General features: G+C 41.4%; 1 protein-coding gene across 1 annotated transcript in view; it reads right to left on the bottom strand.

Annotated features, from left to right (window-relative positions):
- Positions 1-23,349, bottom strand: part of limk1a (LIM domain kinase 1a) — a gene marked incomplete at both ends in the record, with an annotated part of 40,422 nt that overhangs the window by 1,333 nt on the left and 15,740 nt on the right. Inside the window, 11 exons of the mRNA XM_079225506.1 lie at positions 49-217; positions 584-649; positions 1,106-1,165; positions 1,378-1,509; positions 3,148-3,234; positions 3,525-3,711; positions 4,067-4,272; positions 4,466-4,571; positions 4,890-5,096; positions 6,198-6,307; positions 18,124-18,262. Of these exons, the coding sequence (XP_079081632.1) occupies positions 49-217; positions 584-649; positions 1,106-1,165; positions 1,378-1,509; positions 3,148-3,234; positions 3,525-3,711; positions 4,067-4,272; positions 4,466-4,571; positions 4,890-5,096; positions 6,198-6,307; positions 18,124-18,262 (1,469 nt within the window). The remainder of the gene's footprint in view (positions 1-48; positions 218-583; positions 650-1,105; positions 1,166-1,377; positions 1,510-3,147; positions 3,235-3,524; positions 3,712-4,066; positions 4,273-4,465; positions 4,572-4,889; positions 5,097-6,197; positions 6,308-18,123; positions 18,263-23,349) is intronic.

The following is a 23,349-nucleotide window of genomic DNA, read 5'->3' as shown; positions in this document are numbered from 1 at the left end:
AATGTGTGAATGAACTTAAAAAGACAAAAGTGTCCCTGTCGATCATACCGTGGATCATCTCAGGAGCCATCCAGTAGGGGTTTCCCACCACGGTGTACCTCTTTCTGCGGTCGTGCTTCTTGAGGCCGGGCAGTTTACCCTGTGACAACTTCTCCTCGTGCTTGTCGTCCACCATGAGCCGAGCCAGCCCGAAGTCTGCTACCACCACTGTGTTGTCCTTACACAAAGAAAAAATTTAATTTATCGCTATGCTCCAAGCATACATACTGCCTAATACTGCAAGAGGGAGTGATACAACTTTAGAAAGTTACAATTCAACTTAAAGCTTCTAATTTCTCTTAGGGTGGATTTTCCAAACACTTCAGATATACTGACTTTGTTTGAGTATAGGGCAAGCTCGAAGTTTCCACTGCAAAGTACTGCTAACAAAGCTCACCGATTTTTAAGGTGCCACAGTAAATGACAGGTGCACCGGTGTTAAATCCGCAAAGAAAACATAGTGTACATGCATGAGGTATGCACACACACACACACACACACACACACACACACACACACACACGTAAGTAAGTTAAGTCCTTACCTCTCGGACTAGACAGTTGTGTGAGTTCAGGTCCCGGTGGATTATGTTCATGGAATGCAGATATGTCTGAATGACATATAGACAGACAGGAGAAGACAGAAAGGAAGGAAGAATAGAAACAATAAACATAAAAATAGAAGATTCCAGTTGTGCTTTAATCTAAAAACCATACCAAGAGGAACAATCCTGCCTCATTTCATCTCAAGTAACTGGTGTGTAAATACAATAATCCAGTCATGCACAACGTTACTCATCTAGTCATATCGAGGGCAAGCATTAAGAACTGGTGCTCTAACCCTGCAGGAATGTATGCTTTAAATGCAATAGTGAGGGATGGAAAAGATTGTGCACGTTATTATCTTAATGTTAAGTGTGCAACTCACTAACATGACCATTAGAGGGAGACAGCCGTGAAGACAAAAGAAAGGAATGCACTTTCCTTCACTGCTGCATTTTAAGGATTTTCACTGTTTCCTCCTGCAACCATTACAATTTCATGCAATTTTCCGTCATTGAACTCACCATCCCAGCAGCTATGTCCTTGGCAAAACTGACCCGCTGGTTCCAGGGATAGTTGCTGTCCTGTAAGCAAAAATCATAATCAAATGTCATTGCCTTCAGTGGCAGTTGCTGATGAATCTAACCAAAACTTTACACCTGAAAAACACAAAATTTCCATCTGAGGCAGTGCAAAACCAGACCATTTCTTCAATTACTAATAGCTCTGAGCTCTGAGAATACTGAGCAGGAAGGAGACAATCTCAAATATCTGCAGGCAGACACTGCCCTCTCACCATTTTCTTGATGATTTCTCTCAAGGTGCCTCCCTTTATGTACTCTGCGATGAAGTTGAGCCTCTTGTCCTTGTAGAGGACTCCAATGAACTTGAGCACGTTGGGATGATCCAGGCAACGCATGACCTTCACCTGATGAAACAACGCAGACATGTTGACACACTGAATTCTGCTCTCCTGTAGCATTTTGACAGTCTGACTTTGGACAAGTTGAAACTGCAAAAAAATATTAGGTTCGAGGAAAATTAAAAGGAATAGTTTGCCATTTTGGAAAACACCAATACTCATTATCTTGCCATTGGATAAGAAGATCGATACCACTCATACACATACATATGTAGCTGCAGCAGTCTGTTAGCTTGTAGCATAAAGACTGAAAACAAGGGGAAACAGAAGACCTGGTTCTCCCCGAAAGTGACTAAATCCACATTACCAGCACCTCTAAAGCTCCAATTCATTTTAGGGAATCTAATTCAGAGATTAGTTCTAGTTCAAGATTGTTTGTCAAAAGGTTGCAGTCTATGAAATGTGCAGACTGAATTTAATCAGGTGGACATATAGCGTCATCTCCTTCTCAAACTGACATCTAAATCTCAGCTTTAGTTTATTTATTTTTTAAATTCTCCCTGAACCCCAACACATGCTTACAGGTTTATGATCTATTTATTTTGAACTGCTAAATAAACACAGAGCGCCGAGCAAAGAAAAAGCTACCCAACAAGTGTGGTGCAAGAGGTTACAAGCAGTGTTCCCAGCACTACTACAGTATGACACCTCGTAAAACATTTCCCTCCCTGAGGGTAGGGAAGTGAACGAGGAGTTAAGTCTCTATTGCACACACATAAACCTGAAATATTATCCTTTAAGTCTCATGATGCCTTTGTCTGATATGTTTGGTGCATTCCTTTTCTCAAACCAGATCACAAGACACCGAGTTGTGTAAGTCTTAGGCCACCTGCAAACAAACAGCCAGCGGGAGTAATAATCATGCTTCATTGTGGTCGGGGTTTGTTTTATAGCCACTCTTTCTACTCTGTCGTCATCTCCACCAATTAGAAAGCAAAGACTCTGTGTTATCGTGACCTAAAAATAGATCTCCACACATACGGGAACAATTTTCCTGAACTTCAAACATCACAATTAGAAGGTTGTTAACTGGATGAGTGAGTGAGTCTACAACACTGAACATAAACCAGGAACATCAGAAGCAATTCAGATCACTTCAAAGGTAAAAATAACTCAAGAAGTCCGACAGAAGCCTAAACTTCAGCGTATGAGACATGTTCTGTTATTTTTGCAGATTGATGGAAGGACAGGAGATAAACGAAGCTTGGTGTGACAGTGAAATGAGTTCTGCTCTTCCACCATATTTGGGAGAAAGGACTGTGTTAACACTCCCTTTCGTCTTATTTCAGAGTTAATTTCCTGTATTTTACTTTAGGTGAGAGAACCCTTCCTTTTGTATTCAGTTATGTCCTACATTCACACAGAGGTGCTATTTTTAACTACAATTTTCAGCTTCTGGTCATGTCCTAAAAAAGTTTTCTTTTCTTCTACCTCCTCAGCACAGATATTTCCAGCTGGTCTAGAAATTAAAACTTAATCTTATAATTTAACGGCACAGCCTGCCCTCATTTTACAGACTAAAATTATGTTTGTATTCGAGGAGATGATTGATGAACATACTGGTTATTTTATGATCTGATGATCTGACTTTAGGATTTCATATTCCTGTTACGTTCTGTTCTGGGATCGTTCATCTCCACTCACCTCTTTCAGGAACGTTCTCTGTGTCTCGTCATCAAAGCGAATCAACTCCTTCATCACCATCACCTCCCCGGTTTCCTTGTGGGTCACCTACAAGATGCAATGATGCAAAAAAATCAAGCTGAGCAACAAGCTGGGAGACTGAGGCAATAATAACCGTTAAGTGTGTGAGTTTCATTCCACCTTCTGCATGTAAGCATGGTAAATAAAACAAAAGTTCAGGATTTGTTATAACCACAAACATTTTAGCCTCTTGCCTCTCTCCACTTCGTCTCAATGCTGCCACCTTCTGGACATTGTGAGTTTGACTACATGTGTTCTCTAAAACGCTGCAGAAGCACTTTACAGACAGCGAGATGTGTCTCTGTGCCCAAATCTACCTTGATGGCCTGTCCAAAGCAGCCTATCCCCAGCACCTCTCCATGGATGAGGTCAGATGGGCGGAAGATGCGATGCGTCTGATTGGACACGACGCGGAGCGACTCCGATCGATTGATGTCCTTCCTCTGGGAGATGGGAGACGCCGCGTTGCTGGAGCCTGGCGACTTATCAATGCTGTAGCTCCTCCTGGAGGGTGAGAGCGGAGACGGGAAGACCAACAGGAAGAGAGAGAAGAGAAGGAGAGGAATAATAGGGGTAGGGAAGAGGGGAGAGGCAGAGCATCTGATTACTGTTTGCTGCTGCTATGATCTCATTGGGAATAACAGTTTTCATCTAAGTGTATCCTTATCAAGGACAGGTACAATTACAATGTTTCTATCATGTGCTAAACCAAATTAGAGATGAACCGAAAGGAATTCATTTTTGGCAATTAAATATTGAATCTACACATTTAGATGTAAGAGCGGCTTTGTCTCAGGAGGTAGAGCAAATAGCAAAAATATCTCAGTCTGCAATAAGCAGCACAAAATCTGTTCCTTACGTGATGATACGGGATTTCAGGTTGTTGATGTCGGGGTTTGGGGGCTGTGTGATGGGCAGGATGGGGTTGGGGCCCCCTGACAGTGGGGTTGACAGAGGGCCGTCCACTTGCTCTTCAGCCTCTGATGAGCTTCCCTCCTGACTGTGAGGGTCGTGTTCGATAGTGAGCTGCAGCAGCCGGCTCGTCTCCTGGATGAGCAGGTCGATCTGGAGAGCAAGAGGTCAGAGGAGGGTGGTCAGTCCACATTTACAACGGCAGAGTTCATTATTATAGCTGGAGAAATTCTCCAATGGATGAAATTTGGTGAAATGCTGAACAGTGCTGCAATGAAGAAAGAATGAGATGAAGATTCTTATGCTTGTGATACAATAAAGTCAAATCTTTCAGTGTGGGCAATACCTCATCCAGAGGGACATTCTTAATGGGCGTCCCGTTGATTTCAAGGATCCTATCTCCAACATGAATGGAGTTTTTCACATCTGGACTGATGCAGTCTGGTTCCACCCTGAATAAAGAAGAATAGCAGAATAAAATATCTCTTCCAACGCCTTTCTGCACACATTGAAACATGTTACTTTGGACACAGACCTGTAATCTGATAACGTCTCAGCTCATTAGAATAACAATGGCTTAGATTTCTGCTCATTTCCTTTTCCTTCCACTCTATTATATATTTTAAATGAATCTCATCTATCACACAGTCTACCCTTCCTCATCCTTGGTCCTCCGCCACACTGACCTCTTCTCCTGGAGTTAGTGTCTCCTCTCTTCACACAACGACAATCCACAAAACACCCACACAAACATGGACAGATGGACTCACTGGGAGACTCTGACAGTGTGCCCATGTTCAGGGCTGTAGCCGTTGGTCGGGCTGAGCGGCTGGTCGAAGGCCACAGAGAAACCTCGTCCTCTGCGTCCGTTGTTCCCCTCGGCGGATGCTGGGATGGACACAAGTGTGACCGTGTGAGGGATCCGTGAGCACGGCGGGGACACCGGCGTGACAATGGTCTGGTAGTAACAGTGACCGCTGGAGCCGGAGAGGAAGTGAAGGGAAGGATAGATTGGAAAGGAGGAAGAAAGTTATTAAAAAAAGAAAATGGGAATCCTAGTGAGGGTTCTGGCTCTAAATCCGTCCATGCAATCATAAGGGGAACATCAAGTGCTCATTATTGCAGTTTTATAGCATCACATGTTGTTGACGAGATGTTGCTCTCAGTGTTTGGGAAAACACTGAGATGACTATTATTCCCTGAAACATGAAGAATGCTAAGAATGTAAGGAGGACTCATAAAACAGCTTTGAAATGATTAAAAACTAACACACCGGAGATTACATTTAATCTGAATGACCTTTTTACAAAACAAACAGCCCACTTTGACCCAGTGTGGTAAACCTCTCATTAAATGTCATCATCCACTTTCCCTCAGAGAAGACAAAGCTGTTCTGTTTGTGCAGCTTGTTGCACATTGAATGCCAACAGTCACACTAACACAACCCTGTAACTAAACAAGTCAAGAACAACCTGAACCAGAGACAGAAACAGAAAGAGGCGTGAGAGAGACATTATTTTCATAATGAAGAGATTTGGGGTATTTTTCAGGTTTACAATTAGAGCCCTCAAAACAGAGTCTGTGGCAGTAAATAGCAATGCGCTTGTCACCAGCTTAGAGCATCTTTTTTGGCTGAATATTTGGTACAAAATACCAAAAAAAGAAGCACCACATCTCAAACAATGTGAATGTGAATTTCCACCATGCATTGAGTCAGCTGTTACGACAGTTGTTCGTCGTGTCGACAAAAAGTCTTTGAAGCACAAAATAAGCTGCATAAATTTAAGATTTTGTCACTCAACTGCAGCTTTGACTTCTTGTGCGTTTTTGTGTGGATTCATTACACTTCAAAGGAATTTCAAGTGGATTAGTTTGTTGCAGAAAAGAGAATAGGAAAAACTAATTAAAACTAAATGAGTGGGGGGGGGACAGAGCTACCACAGCGTAAACTGCACAAGCTTTGATTTGCCAGCGTTAAAACATTTGCCCAGTTAAAGAGGAATGAAACATTTCATAGTGCGATTTGATTTTGACAGACTTTAATATTCAGGTCTTATAATATTGTGCTTGAGGCTCACCAGTAGAGCTTGGATCTCTCCACCAGAGCGTATGTGTCACCGTCACCGATAAATGTACTGCAGTTCAAACAGGTGAAGCATTCTGGGTGATATTTCTGTTCCCCTGCAACCTGTTAAGAGAAAAAACAAAAACACAGTTAAAAGAGCATTCAGTCTTCTCTGGGCTGTGAAAATGTGGTGTCCAAAGATGTCAATGGGATTGTTTTCTGATCTCTAGTGAAAACACTGCAGGCAGGAATTCACAACAGTGTTTCCGATGTGACCGGAGCAACAGGCAACATGAGGCTTTGATAACTGGTTAAGGAAGTAGGGCGAGGTCTGGTCACTGAGGGTAATACTGAGAGCTGGAAGATTGAATTTGCCGCTGCCAGATCCCCCTCCGAGAGCTTAGGGCAGTTTTACAAACAAGAGAGGGAATTGAGTTATGGCCAAAAAGCAGAGCAGGCAATGAGCTGATTAATCACACACACTGGCAGATCTGAGGACGATGCTGCTGATAGAGGTTTCAGATCTAGATGTTCTTCAGACCAACCAGAGAAAACCACACTTTTAAAATATTCACCAAAACCACAACAAAACGAAAAGATCAACTTTATGAGTAAGAACCTTTCCACTTTTACTGCTGCTCATTAAATTCCCTGTCCTAATCGACTGAGAAATATATTAAGTGGCCCACACCTCCACATATATCAATATCGACCCTTTTTAACTCTTTCAGGTAATTTTGCGCCTATCTATGTTAATAACCCACCCACTTGAATACCTGATGACTTCTATGATTAAACATGAGCAACGATGGGTTGAGTCCAACAGAGCTGTTTGCTCCCCGGAGGCTGTGCTCGTGGTTTCATTTTGTGCTTTAAGTGGCAGAAAATTGAGGAGGGAGTAAGCCCTCTGACAGCACTTCTCAACTGAAATGATCTGCATTGCAAATTCAGTATACCAAGAGTGAGGCGGGGCAAAGAACAAAGAACCACCAATTAAATGCAAAAGAAAAACTGAAATTTGACATTGCAATATCATTATCGAGAAAACTGTTATTTGCATACTATTTTTTTGCATATTATTTCTTTAAAAATGCTACATTTACATTATATTTAAATACATAAATCAGAGAAAACATCTAGATCAAAAGGTGAACTAATATTTGTAAATATGAGACCACCAAAATCCCGAAGAGCAAAACATGAGCTCACGAGACAGAAGTCTGAGATGCCTTATCAGTTACTGGACAATATCAGCAGAACTACCTATCACCCAAAAAAAGATTGTCCACAAAGATGTAAGTAAACAGGGTAACTGAGACAAAAAGGAACATGTGAAGATCAAAGAATCAATTAAATCTCTACAGACATATGTCTGCTGCCCCACCCTCCTTGGAGAGCAGCAGTGAAACCGAGAACACACACCAACAGATAAACACATGCTGACGGCCCTCAGGCTGCAGGGAGGAAGACACTGACAAGCACATCAATTAACTGCTTTTTAAGTAATTAATCTGAGCAGAACCTTGCAGCAAAATACCAGGAAAACATGCCACCACTTTTTTTTTATAAAAGAAGTAAGATAACATCTCCACGTTGCTGTACTTTGTGATGTCATGGTTTTCTATCCTCAATGTTCCTGCTTTTAGAGTGAAAACAATAAAGACTGACCTGGCAACAAATAGGAGACACAGAACAGGCAACTTGCAGATGAAGAAGAGAGAGAGAGAGAGAAAGAGAGAGAGAGAGAGAGAGAGAGAGAAAGAAAGAGAGAGAGGGAAAGAGAAAGAGGAAAGAAAACAGATGTAATGGCTTTGTAATGGACAAGGGAAGAAAGCAGCTGTAGGGCTTATTGACCGACTTAATTTCTTTATGTGTACTCCAAGCAGCCTCATAAAAAGGAGCCATAAACAATTACTGTCTGATATTGCCAGCAAGAGTAAACACAACATCAGAAAAAGAACGTAACCAACATAAGACTACTAAAATGTCTCTATTTGTGTGTGCGTGTATGTGTGTGTGTGTGTGTGTGTGTTACTTAGGTGCAGCCCTAAAACTGAAAAAGACAGGAAGAGAGGACAGCTGGACGGAGATGAAAAGGGTGTGTGGGTACACTGTGGCTGCCATTTGCTTGCCAGGCAGGCATCACACACACACACACACACACACACACACACACACACACACACACACACACACACACACACACACACACACACACACACACACACACACACACACACTCTTAAACCACATTTGACAGGCAACAGCTGCTGTGCTCACATTTAGGACATGCTTCCTCTCCAAAGTGTAGAAATAAAGACAAATAGGGAGAAGGAGTCATTTCAGATAAATCATCAGTCTGTGCGATATCAAACCTTCAAGACTCAAACAGTTATTTTAGTTATTATTTTAGTTATTTAGTTATTTGTGAATTAGCTCATAATGCTCGTGAGTGTGTGACTGCGTTTAAGTCGGTCATGTAGCCTCGGGGCCTTTTCTAGTGACAACAAATCAAACTGTGTACACGTGTGTCCCGGGGGAAGGGTGAGCGGGTCGACGGGGTCCGGGAGTAACTGCCGAGTTGCAGCACAATGTTCAGTTGCCATGTGGGATGAGGATCTCAGTCACATAGTTACCGTAACTTCAGAAAACTGAACAAAAAGAGACCAATTACATTTATATAGCTTACATGCTCAAGTTTTTACACTCAACTTGTTATTTCCGAATATACCAATAGTTGTTCATCTGATCCCTTAAAACAAAGTGTATTATTCTACTATGCTTGTATTGTCTATGAGTGGCTCCAGTTTAACCAGAGAGGGATTTCCCCCCTCAGATGTTTAATTTGATCTTCTAGAGGCCTGGATTGTCAGGGCCCTTAAGCTTTGTTTGTTTTTTAATGATTTATCTGCGTGACCTTAAGTTAGCTGTGGAATGTGAACGGAGTCTTTTAAGCCATTTGGAGGAATTTATGGCGCTCTAATGCTCTCAGCGACACTAAACAGTGAAGAAATATGTTGGTCGTAAGTCAGGGATGCTTCAAATCCTCCAGCCCCCCAGGATGACTTTCCTGAGCTACGGTCTAGGTTAGCACTTCTATGACATTATAATTAGTTAGGACCTAATGTTACATTTGTTTTATTGAGTGCAAAAACTATACGGTGACTCATAGGCTACCAGATGACCCGAAAGTAAAACTGAAGATTTTAATAATAATACAGAGAAAAATAAGGTGTTCCTTCAAAGTTGATAAAACATTGCCCAATCTCTCACTTCTACTTTTTAGTTTCTGCTATTATTGCTTATGTCTCAAACTGAATCTTTTAGTTTCCATTTTGCCCTCAAAACATTTTCAACTTATTTCTGATTTTCCCCGTGAAAGTTTCCATTTTGCTTACATCACTTCACATTTCCCTTTTTGATTATATCTGGTGATGACAGGGGCCTGAGTGTGTGTCTGCCAAGCGTCAGTAATAAAAAACACAGATGAAGAGCATCAATAGACGGCAACTGTTCACATAAAGGAAGTTACTTGTAAATAAAAGGCACGGTGATTAATCGATTAGTCAATGAATCAACTTCTTAATAATTGATTCTTTCAAACTGCTTCCGGCCTCTGAACTAGCCCTGCTGGGTCAAGCTTTTGTTGAGCACAGAGGTTGGAAATATCTAAAAGACATGACTTATGTGTATAAGTGCATGTGTTCATACACAGCAGGACCTCATCAGGAACCTCTCCATGCCTGCTGATCTCTTTACCTCAACAAGTCCCACATAAGCACCAGTTGGACCCTCTGAATTCACTCCGCTACGGCTAAATGTGAAACGATGAGCTCATAACAACACCGCTGGAGGTGCTTCTGAAAGGCCTCGCTAAATTACGGGAGATCTGGCTCTGCTTAACCCTCGTGTTTGATGTAATGAACTTTACTTAAAAAGCCAACCTTCTTTGGCTCAACTCAAACACACCGTCCATGTGCGACGTAGAATCAACACGTAGCTTTAGAGTTGTGTTTAAAAAACGACCTTGTGCAGATGTTTTGAAGAAAAAGAACAAAAAACAGATATGACACTCCCCATAGACAGATAGTGCTTGCAACTGGGTCAGATCCCCAAAGTGTTGAAGGGAATTCCTCAAGATGGATAGAAATACAATGTATCATCAAGATGTTTCACGCTGCTGCGATCAAGGCTGTTGGAGTAGAAATAAAGTCCAAAGAAGACATGATCCTGGTTTCTTTTAGGCTTTCTAAAGTTGACAACATTTAGGCAAATACAATTAGACTGAAAGCCTGAGAGAGAAAACAGTAGGCCACATTGATGCTGTCTGAGCGGAAACCCCCGCCAGCTACAAACTATCACAGCACCCACTGGCCTCGGCTTTAGAAATGCTAATGAATTCAGCTTGTTCCCTTCTCTCTGTTGGTCTCGCATCCACTGTGATTTACGGTGTGGCCTGCATGTAGGTGGTAAATAAAAAATAAAACGGTGCAGCGACACAGTTATCAGACATCTCTGAATGTGTGCACTCACACACTTTGAATCCTACTTTTATCAGAGGAAGAATGCTCCCAATAAATTGCATGCGTGCCATGGCTCATCAGTTTTTCATTACATGAAAAAAGAAAAAGCTAGAGCGCTCTACAGTAACAGAGGAGCAAATCTGTAACGATGAGGCACAGGCAATACACTGACCCACTTTGAAATGGCACACAAAACACAGCAGCGTAGAACATCATACTTTAGCTTCAGCTTTTACATCAAAGAGATACAGATAGAAAACCATCTCAACCAGCCGCTTGAAGCAGTCAGCCTCCCTGCCTCCTCGCCGGCCGGCTCCTGTACATCACCCATGAGACACCCGGTAACTCATGGCAGCAGCAGCAGCAGCGAACAGCCTCACCTTCTTATCTCTTTTCCAAAGCCTGAGACAGCAGAAGCTCCAGAAAAACAGGTCTCCCACCATGTCAGCGAGAGCTGGCGATTCTCCTCGCTGCTCTAGTTCATTCTAGTGAGGCAGGCGATTCCCCCCGCTGTCACAACAAAACCCAGGCAGCAGCCGAACCGGCTGGAGAGACGGAGCTGCAGGGGGAGGGAGGAGAGAGAGGGAGCAGCCCACGCCTTTGCAGCTGAGCTCATCTCTGAATCAATGTCACTCCTCCCGGCTCTGCCCCCTCCCTCCCTCGTCTCTCTCGCTTTCGCTATGACCTCATCGTTTCCTGTTTGGCCCCGCCCACTCCTGCACACGCGCCACCCGGCTGCTTCAACCACACTCACACCCCCCTCCACCCCTCTTCATCTCCTGGTGTCTTCAGTTAATTCCTCACCCCTTCTCTTCTGCCCACGCTCCTGCAATCACATTTACAGACCAGTGAAAACTAGCAGGGTGACAGTTACAGCCTTGACTCATGGGGTCTGACGTGGGATAATAATGTTCTACATTAGTTAATTTGTTTGTGGTTTATGTGGAATTTACATTTATTTTGTGAAAGTGAAACAAAGGCATTGCTTCAAGCATGAACACAAGTAGTGCTGCACACTGTAGAAAACAGCTTAACTTACAGGTCACTGTCAGTGTCATTCTGTTCCTCTGTTCGTTACGACACGTATTTATAAAAGCTGAGAAATGTGATCTTCATTATCGATAAATAGCTCCATTATTTATGCAATTAACTTATAAAACGTTAAGTCACTAAAAAGGTCCGAAAATACTGAAACATGTGTGAGCCCTTGATGATGTCAATGATTTTTGATAAGTGACTTAAATGATTCAATTGATGATCAAAATCAACCATCGCCCATTCATTTTCTGCGAATCACTTAATTGATTAGTTGTTTCAGCTAATTGTAGTTCTGAGAATGATTATATGAACTTTTAGCACAACTGTTCCTAAAATCCTAAAAAGAAGCTCTTTCTCATTGTAACTTTTCGAACACAGTATGTTTTTATGTCACTTGTTTTTTCTTAAAATGTCTGGCTAACCAACAGAAACCTTGTTTGACATCTTGCAGACTGCTTAATTAAAGATTCAACAGTCAATAGATTAGTTAATTCTCTCGTTGCACATTTATCAGATGATGACCACATGACAATTAAACCAAGAAAGAGAATTTCCACTTTCAACAGACACAGTCTTAAGTCACATGTAAAATAAGTGTGATGTTATTGTCATTCGTAAATGTAGAGAACAGATGTAGTATTGAGTATAAATTAAGACATGAGGTATACTTGTGTGATCTTAATTCATATGTCTTATTAGCTGTGACCTTCCTCTCTACTTCCCTCTCCTCTCTTGCCTCGTATATCTCTCTCCAGGTTTATCTTTGCTGCTGCGTCACTCTGTGTCCCGCCTCCTCTCTCTGGCTGTGTCTCACTCGTCCTTGCTGTCTGACTTTGTTCCTGTCTGTAACATGGCCTGCATGCCATGCGTCGACCCCTCAAGAGGACCATGTGAGTGGGAAGATATTAATACTCTCTGCACTGCCTCTTGGTCCTTGTGTTAAAGCAACAGAGGCAGAATGCGAAGAGAGATGGCTGCTACAGAAAATGAACAAGCTAGAGTGGGCATTACTTTGTGGAAGCTGCATCAGTAACTGCTCCAGAAGAGTCCAGACAGAAGGTCAACAAACAGAAAATACAACAACAGTGGTGGTAATGTTCAATTTGAATCACCGGACTGTTCACAGGACCTCCTGTGTGGTAACAGTACTCAGCAGTTATACATGGGTTGTTTAGTTTAATTGTCAACTAAAAATATAAATTGGACATCACCGTTATAATGATTAAACATTTTTTAATTATGTTGTTCTCTTTTATTAGCTCATTATTCAGTAATTTTCTTTATTTCAACTTTTTTTAAATGTTTTTCATGTAAAGTTCAGAGTAGAGCAAGTTTTCTTGCATCACAAAAATAATCAGTTTTTTGCTCAGAACCAACAATAAACTGGTAGTACTGGTAGTACCTTGTGCCTGTCTCTAAGCTATTTGGAGGCAGCGGAAACAAGCTGTGTGAACACTGACATTATCACCTTTGGTAGCATCACTGAAAACTTGCCTTCATGTTCAATACGGTGCAGTGGAGTTTAGTCAAAAGTCAGCTCAGCAGCCCACTGGGGGGGTTTCAGCCCACAGAGGCTGCTGCGCTCGTCACAGTTCCTCTCTGGAAAAAGAAAATACCCCACAAGTTTCCATAAAACCCTTTAGTGAAGGTCACTGATCAGGTTATGGTTTCTCTTAATCTCAGTGTTGATATTCACTGCAATGTTTAAAACAAGAAGATCAACATGAAGACTTGAGTTGAGTCATCCAGCTTAAGTGCTCTTGAGCAAGACACTGAGGCCGCGGCAGCTGTGTTAGACTCCCCTCTATATGAGCCTGACCTCTGACCTCCCTCAGGAGTTTTAAAGACAATTCTCCTGTATTCTAAATAATATGCCAAACAAGTTTCTACACTGTGGCAGAGCGCCGTAGAGTCTGTGTTCAACATCACTGATGACATCAACAACTGATTCTGCTGCAAGGGAAGCAGTGTCACAACCTCAACAGCAACAACATCTTAACAAATATGATTTCCCAACACTTCCCACACAAAACAATCATCAGGCGTTTATAAAAACAGCTGGCTGGATTCCACTCAACCAGACCTCCCTCACACCAGTGGGAGTTGAGTACACTAAATATTTTGGACTTTCCATTGGTTTGGTGATGAAACCCCCAAAACATCAACATGTCTCAATATTAACCACACACATATAGAGGACAATCTCTCTTAAATGGTCTAGTTTCATCTGTTAGGTGGTTTAAACAGAACCACTACATAAGATACAACATGTTAAGTGTGTATCTACGACTGAAAACAGTCATGAGCAAAATCCCAAACTTCACTTAAAAACATTCACTATTAGTCTCACTTGTGAATATAAGATCAGGTCTTTTATTTTACATGATGTCCATGTTTTATTTGTAACCATGTATGAGGGAAATATCCAAATGTATCCATTATATCAAAACAGAAAATAATGTGATGAGGGGAGCGTTACAGCATGTAACTTTCAGATCTGGTCCCAAAAGTCCCCAACAAATTATAAGCATTTGTGATGAGGGGAAATGACTTGGATTTCACCTTCTGCTATTTTGGAACTTCTTATAATCTCAGAAACTAAGAAAGAGAACAAAGAAATTACTAAAGTTCCCAGGATTTAAGAAGCTCAAATCACCAACAGCTTTTCTGTAAGCACTCACATGACGGAAATACACAAAACAGCTAATTCATTATTTGTCATGACAATAATGGGACATAATGGACTACAGCCTGAGGTTTAATTATGAAAGCATTTTAAGAGAGACTATCTGAAAATGAGCACACACAGCAACTCTTAACACACATTTGACAGACAACAAGTTATACAAACCAGTTCTTTTCTAGCATAACCGGGCCTTCACACAAATCAAACACGTAGCCTTTTATCCGATCATTCAAGATAATCTAGTCAAGGTTACTCCTGTATTATTTACCTTCTCTTTTTTTCCGCTTTTCCTCAAGTCCACTTCACACACAAACCAAGTTTATTATCTCACTAATATAAACTCACAGTCATCATCACTATTAAATCAAAGAAGGGTTGACCCAAGGCTTCATGTTTTGCTAGTCAAATGGACACATACGTGTGGAGAGCATACTGATACAGAGCGTTGGAGCAAAGATAATGCAGTCAGGGGGAGAAACCGTGAAACCAAAGTTTTCATCGAACATGTCCAGGTCGATGTCTGGCCCCGCTCCCATCCACTCGCTCTCTGCTTGTTTGCAGAAAGGCTGACCGACTCTAAACTGAGAGTGGAGATCATCTGTCAGTCACAGGTGTGGTGGACGTTTAGAGTGAAGGAGAAAATCAATTCCATTAGTTAACTAGTATTCAGCACATAAATAAGTCTCAGTGAGGGCAGTGAATAACTGAGTTACTATCAGTTTACTCAAGCCTGAAGGGGTTGACTGGAGCAGAAGCAACAGCCGATAAAGCTGCACACACACACACCTGTGTGCACCTAAACATACACATACCAGCATGCGCTCAAACATAATTCCCTCTATATAATATTTCAGTCTAGTACAATCTGCACTTAAGGTTCACTTACTCGCTTGATCTGGGGCATTCGACACTTGGACCAGCATGGACGAGAAGGGAGGGGGGTTATAAACAGCAGATAATCCAAAAAGCCCTTTTGAGGCATACTGAGGTCCTAAAGCTCCACGGCATCCATCCTAATCCATTGGAGCAAAATGCATATTTTAATAGACAAAGTGAGGAAATAGGCCAGATCAAGAGAGTACAGTAGTCAATGAGCAAATTGTAAAAATGTTGAATAATCTCCAAATCAAAAACAAATCACTTGTTTTTTGATTCACAGCCTCCTCAATAACTTCTCATCATCAACACACATTACAGTTCACTAAACTATCAAACAAAAGGACAAACAGTTGGTGGCGAATATCTGACTTCCTTGGTGGAAGTAAAAATAATGTTACAATTGGAAAACTATTCCCAAACGTATGGTGGACATCACGTTCATTGGTTCTATGTTTCTGTCTCCAGACTCGGACTCATCTCCGCATCATAGAAGTGTTTTCAAGGACTGTGACAGAAACCTTTTCAGGTGCGGTGGCATGAGTGAATTTTAAAAATAGGACTGTGTTTCCCTGCTCATCTGCACAGATGTCAGAGTGACTGTGCGGGACTGGAGTGAACTCCTTCTTCCTGGGTGTGGCACAGACGACGGAAACTGACCTTCATCTCTGCATGGTAATACAATTGGTCTGGTCATCTTGGCAACTAAAGGCGTATTGGCTGACCGATCTCAAATTTACTAAAGTGTAACTGCAGAGACAGTAAATCAGTGTCTTTGCACTGTAAGATGAGCAATAAACCAGAGAAGGACAGAGTGTTGCAATCACTCAACCTAATTCACTTTAGAGTCGCCTACATGTTTCATTACTGAGATTGCACTGCAAAGGGCAGGCTGTCTGGAGGCACAGTACATAATAACACACACACACACGCACGCACGCACGCACGCACGCACACACACACACACACACACACACACACACACACACACACACACACACACACACACACACACACACACACACACTCTCAGAGAAGCAGAGAAAGGCCGAGCCATGAATGATTTCTGTTCATCGTGACCGTGACACATGACCTGCCAGAAGCTGCTGGCTGCTGTATCTGACCGGGGGGCACATGTGTCAAAGAAGATGCTTCATGTGCAACGAATGAACTCAGCTTTTCATTTTAGCCAGCTTCTCCTTTTCAAGGACCACCAACAGTCAGTGAATTATTGATTCAGTCAATAGTCTGGGTTTTGGGAGGCTTTCGAGCCATCTTATTGCCTCAACTGGCAAGGACACATATTGTAAAAGCCCCCTTTTTCTTTTTTTAAATGATCCGAAAGGACATTTAAATGACAAATACTTACAAGTACTGATATTTTGTCTAAAAATAAATCTAAAATACGTTAAGTTAAACCATAATTGTGTACATTTTACCAGTACAAATGGAAAAACAAGTTAACATTTTGATGTGTCTGCTACTAATGAATGCAAATGACTAGTTCATGTTTCCTCTAGATAATTTCCTGTCAAGCTTAATGTAAAGTAGACAGGCGGTATTTTTCCAGAATATGAGCCTCACACAGCTGACATAGTTTTCATATCGTCTGCTGCCATGGCTGATAATTAAATTAATAATTTTACCTCACTGGGTCGTTTAAACACAACATGGATAACAGAAACTAACTCTGCAAAGTTTAGCAGTGATGAATACCCATCACACATTAATAAAACCCAAGGAGACGTCTTCCAATGTCTTGTTTTGTCTCTTTTAAACTCAGTTCATCATCACAAAGACACAAATCCTGAGAAGCTGGAATGTTTGGTTTTAATAAAAACTATATTTATGATTAATTGATGATCAAAATAGTTGCTGATTAACTACATCACAATGAGACCTGTCCTAACTGCGTTCAGGCTGTATTTTAATTTTAACATTTTAGTCTTTAGTACAGTCGATGACAACGTGTTAAGCAAATTGAAAGAGGCTAAAGTCAACATACCGTATTTTAGGTGTTTTGTGTGTGATTTTGGAGAGGTATGTGTGTGTCTCTGCTTCTGCAAACCGACGCCCTGAACATGGCCTTGCATTTGTACTCGGAGGTGGTCTGTGTTTGGGGCTGAAAAAAACGCATCTAAATTGCAGCTGCACCTCTCCAACCAGCTCAGCGGGGGTGAGTTCATAATGAGATGACCAAACAGCCACAAAGAGAGTTGCACCACTGAGGGAGGAAAATGACATTGCACCTGCATTTGTGCTGCTGCTGGCTGTTCGCTGAAAGGAAAATAGAGCCTTTTGACAACATATTCTATTTCAACAACATACAGTATTAATCAGTTTGTTTAAGCTTTGAATGTGTGTGATTCCATCACTAATCAACAAATAGACACAACTCTCCTTTGATGCTTGTATCTTGTCTTTTCTATAATGCAGCAGCACTTATCAGCGGAGGCTCACTATATTGTTTATCTGCTTTCCGGTGCTTTGACCACTTCTATTCTGCACACGAACCTCCCTGCTCTCCTGTCTCACAACAACAGCTCCGACTTTCACCGGTGGTCTGTAAGACAATCTGATAAAGCAGCCAAAGGCCTCAGGGTCAGTTACGGGTCTGGCACAGATCCTCTGTGTATATATGTTGTCACACACCAACCAGTGGGGCTGTGAACGCATGGACTCAGGTGTGTGTGTGTGTGTGTGTGTTTGTCCTCTTGCATGTATGTGCTTGGTGTGAGTGTCACAGCTGCGAGCTGTAACTCTAGGTGCATCAGCAAACAAAGCACCAGGCAGGTGATGAGAGATGGGATGATTACCATGATGAGGCCGGTGGTGATCGGGTCGTTGCAGCCGTGGCACAGCTCCCTGAATTTGGCCCAGTAGTCCTTCTTGCAGAAGAGCCGTCCATCTTTTTCATAATACCAGTGGGACAGCGAAGCGCTGCACTCACAGCACCTGACATAAGAAGAGACGGAAAGAGATACACGAGCAGTTGAGCAATTAATTGACACTTTTTTGGCATGAAAACAACACCACAAGGTCTCAGAGTTTGTATTGAAATTGCAGTACTAGCGGTCCAAAACCCAATGTTATTCAATTTACAATAATAATTTAAAAAAAAATCACAAAATCACATCACAGTCAGAATATATTTTGCAAATCTGCTCGATAAATGTCTAAAACATTGAATCTATAATGAAAATTGTTAAGTAATGGTCTGTGAAATAAGTAATTGAATAATCAATTATTATTTTCCAGCACTAGTTAACTGTATTATGTATTTCTACATTTGCAGAAAAAGCAGAAAACACAGTGTCCGGCATCATCATTATGTTACTGAATCAGCAGTTCAGACCTCCAGGTACTATACAATGTTATTGTGTTGACAGAACATGTTGTACTGCACTCTCTAAACTGTACTTGACTCTTCTAATGACACCATGCAGGGCCTCAAATTATAGTTTTCTTGTTGATAATAATCCCTTTGTGGATCTACCACACACCACCATGAGGTGGAACAGACAAATGAGAGAACACACCAAAACACACAACTATGACTGGACCGAGGAAAACATAGTAAATGCACAACGGAGGAACACAAAACAATGGAACTAGTAAACGACAACAACATGCTTTTTAGTGCCGTTTGTGCCATATGTTTAACATTTCATCAACCAACATCCAAACATGTCAAACATGTCAAGTCAAACTTATATGAATTCATATATCCTTGATGTTTGTTTCGGCCATGGATAAGATAAGAAGTGGACGTAGTCGCCATGAAATCACCCATTGGTTTGTGGACTGCCGTTTTGAAAGTTCTGCATTTTGGCTGTTGCCATCTTGCATTTTTGCAACCGGAACTCACACGAGAGGGTGAAGCTAAGTCCAACCGAACACTGAATATGGACATTCATATATAAGAAGAAAAGAAGAAATTCAATTTTAAAAGCCCTTTACAGTTCTCCCGGAGCAGACAGCAGCATGACATGTTTTGCTACTCTTGAACTTGTTTTCAATATCCTTTTTAAACAGACAGTCTGAGCATCAGACATTAACATCCGCCGAGCTCTGTCTGCTCCATTTGTAAAAGTCCAGAGCGATGTCAGCCTGATGAGCATCAGATGCTGACAGAGTGAAGGTCAGATAACAAAGAGTCGGAGACAGACATAGGGAGACAATATGGTGACAAGATTGAGGATATGACAAACACAATCTCGTGTAACTCACATCTGTTGGTGGAAAGACACACCATAGATAATCCAGGTAGCACTTCACTGATCTTCCCTCGACTAGAAAATGTGGCCATTTTCATTATGCCTTGTAAACATATCTTCATATATTCTTTGATGTGGCTAAATTGGGACATTTGCTCTGCATGTTGCCATAAATGAAAATGTGTGCTAATCCCTTTGCTGATGGGAAAAGCATTTCTGTATGTGTGTGTTAGTTCAGCTTGCCTGCAATCTGTATAAATCTGTGTGTGTATAACGGCCGTGACAAAGCGAGAGTCTCCACTCCTTCCCAGTGGAGCGTCCCTCCCATCAGCCAGCTGTCTGGCCTCCCAGCTCATGGCAGCTTAAAACCCTGACTGTTTGCTCTGAAAATATTAAAGAGTACATGGCTTCAAAGGCTGGAGCAGAATAATTCACTTTTTTTTTTATACATTGCTGAGTTCTTAGTGTCTGGCTCTGAGGTGACACTGGTTGTCAAATTTTCTGGCAAAAACTACATTAGTTTTGCTGACGTCATACTTCATTCAGGCCAGGTTAAAACTTCATACAATATTAAACAATAAAATGTTATATTACATTCAACATTCAAAATAATAATATGATATTGCTTACAATGCAGACTTTATCCTTGCATCATTTAGTTTTACACACACAACAATACAATTATTCAGGAGCTAAATTCACCTAAATAAATGTCTTATTTGACTATATATCTCACTTTGGGCTTTTAGAGAATAGTGATTGGTAGTTTTCTGACATTTAATGGACCAAACAATTGATCCATTAATAGAGAACATAATCTGCTGATTAATCAATAATGTAATAGTCGTTAATTGCAGCCCTACACACGCCACACTGTTGTAGATGTGCTTTGCGAGGGGCATAAATGGGACCCGAAGCTGTGCAGTTATGCGTCTCCTCTTCGTTTCCTCTTTCTCAGAGACAAGAAGACAAGAGACAACTCATTAATATATTCAGCAGATGCAGCAACTCACTTTGACTTTGCCAGAGGTGTTGCACCTTCCGTGTACGCCTGTACGTCGTACACACATTAACCTTGCAGCACATGCAGACCCGCACATACAATTTATTTATCAGACAGACAGACAGGCACACCCACTCCTCCCAGGATCTGCATGCGGAGCTTCACTGCAACTCGGCAGATTGTTGGAGAGCTGCTTCAGTATGCAGCGTGTTTGGGTGAGCATTGGGGGAGGAGGAGACTTGGAAGTGGGTCAAGGCTTTCAGAAGAAGTCCGCAGCGCCGAGCCAGGAGCTACTCAGCTGTCTCGGCTCTCTGCCACTCAATAACTGCCTTTCCCTGCACACACGCATCCTGCAAACCCTGCTGGGGCAAAGTCATACCTGGGGAGGACACACAAGTGCACATGGAAGTGTTTGTGCACACACACTAAGGTTCAGTTCATAGTAAAACCTGGCAGCAGAGTATAACAATATGAGTGAATACATTAGTTACTCCCAGATGAAGAAGCCGAATGTCTGCCTTCAGGACATGAATCTTATCTCAGGGGTGGAGGAGACAGGCAGCAATGCTCAAAACTTCTATGAATATATAAAATCCCACCACCATAATAAAACGCCTTTTTTCCAGTTATTGTGTCAATGTGTGTTTGTGCTCACATTTGGGCGTTTTTATGTGACTGTGTCTGTGTGTGCATCGGCACGGACGCGTAAGAGGATTATCAGTGTGAAAGACTCAGAGAGTCTTTGCCCACTCAGTTACGAAGCTCCAAAAATCGAGCTGGATACAAAGCTTAGCGGGCTCTCTCTCACACGCACACTGACACCTTACTGTGAACACATCTAATACATATTACAGGCCCTTTAGCAAAGAAATTAATGACGATTAAAGGACAGAAAAACAAATGGGTTTGAGAAAATCTGTGGGAGAAAATGAGAAAAGATGAATATAAGACAGAAAGGCACTAAAGACTAAACACGGGCGTTTGATCGATTCAAGACGCAGTGACCGAGAGCAATAAAAGTCAAAAGACAAAAAAAAGGGCAGGATGCTCTGACATAAATAACTCAGATTTCAGATGCCATGAAAACCAGCTGGATCCCCATGAAGGTCTGCAAACAACCAATGACAGAGAGGATGAGAACGAGGGAGACACGTTAGTAAACCTGCAACTGCTCCCCCTCCTGCTCAAATCCCTGATGGAATTAGCTAAAAGTGTCTGAGAGAGAAATAAATTCCTTTTTCCAGGTCAAGAGGAGGCCGTCTCTAACCTTCCTGTGTTTGCTCACATTTGACTTGGGCTGAGTTCTGGCATAATTACTTCACAAGATGCTGTAAATAATACGTATTTAATAGTGCTGGGCAAAGTTGAACAAATTGAACTGATTAATCACACGATTTTTCTGTGATTAACAGCAATTAATCGCATTATGCGCAAAATTCAATAATGAGTAAAAAACTATGTATTGCACGCTTTTATTTTAAATTAATGTTATGAGAACAATATAACAGGCATTCTCTGAGCAACAGCAAGTTAACAACGGTATATGAATCTGTTTTCTTTATTTTTCTGAACAGGTACCAGAAGAAACATTTGTCTTTTATCAGGGAACAGCATAAACAGTCTGTTCAGTAGTGAGGGTCCCTGTTAGAGGGACAAGCTCCTTCTTTTGTCCATGTTCAGTTTGCTTAGCTTAAATAGGTATGCTAAAGACCAGCAATTGATTAACTTTATACAAAGCAATAAGTGCTTTTGATGTTTTCCAGTTCAGTTTTTCTTACTCAGTGAGAAAAGTCCAGCCTGTGTTGGGTGTTTGAACAAGTGCATGAAGTCTGGTTGAATGTCTGAGGTGGATATGTGAAGGACAACTGACAGGTATCATCAGTGAGAGAGGATCTGAATCTGGATTTGTTGAACTTCATCACTGAGAATTGTTGTTCTCATGTGTAGGTAGATCAAAAGAGAACTAACATCTTCAAGCGTCTTTGAGCATCTGGAAAAGCACTATATAAATTAAATGTATTATTATTATCTTCTGAGCAGGCCTCCTCATGTGAGGAAAGTTCTCCTCTTTGAGAGAAGAGTAAAGATCCAGAAGTGATACTGACTTAAAGTGCAGGTCAGGATCAGCGGCAGCTTTGCGCATGCACGATTAATTTTCAATCTGGACGCGGAGACTGCAGCTGGGAGTGAACCGCCTGTGAGAGCTTTGGGGCGGTGAAGGGGCTCGCGGCGTTTTTTGGCGATTCTCAATATGTGGATGTAACACCTTAAAAAAAGTATTAATTTCATATAGACACAATACAGTATGTATAAGTGTTTTTTGTGAGTGTGTTTAGAGGAGTGAAATTTTTTTTTTTCAATTATGTTATGCCAGATGAATTATCCATACACTGGATTTTTTTTCTCTACTATAATTCATATTTATTATTTCCAGTGAGATGGTCTCATTGGACCTTTTCATGATCTAATATGTTTTTGAATGACCGTGCATCCTATTTATCATGCTGGCGGCCTGACCCAGGTCAATACCTAACATGATTCATTTGTCCCAGTCGATGTGAATGAGCTTCATAGTTGAATGAAAACAACATCAGGTCTGAAGGAATGAATGAGATAAAATTCCCGGAGCCACTGAACTGCCAAAGAGGATGAGTAAATACACTGAAGGAGAAATGACGACTTACAGGTGCCTTAACTAATGAGAAAAATGGCTCATCTGCATTGAAATACTGTATGTCACTATTCAGCATATACATACAAATATATCATGTATAGTTATTTCATTTGTTTATGTGGGTTTATACTAAAACTAAAACAATAAA

The sequence above is a fragment of the Taurulus bubalis genome, assembly GCF_910589615.1.
Source record: "Taurulus bubalis genome assembly, chromosome: 10".
Classification (NCBI taxonomy): Eukaryota; Metazoa; Chordata; class Actinopteri; order Perciformes; family Cottidae; genus Taurulus; species Taurulus bubalis.
This window is presented reverse-complemented; position numbering and strand designations above follow the sequence as displayed.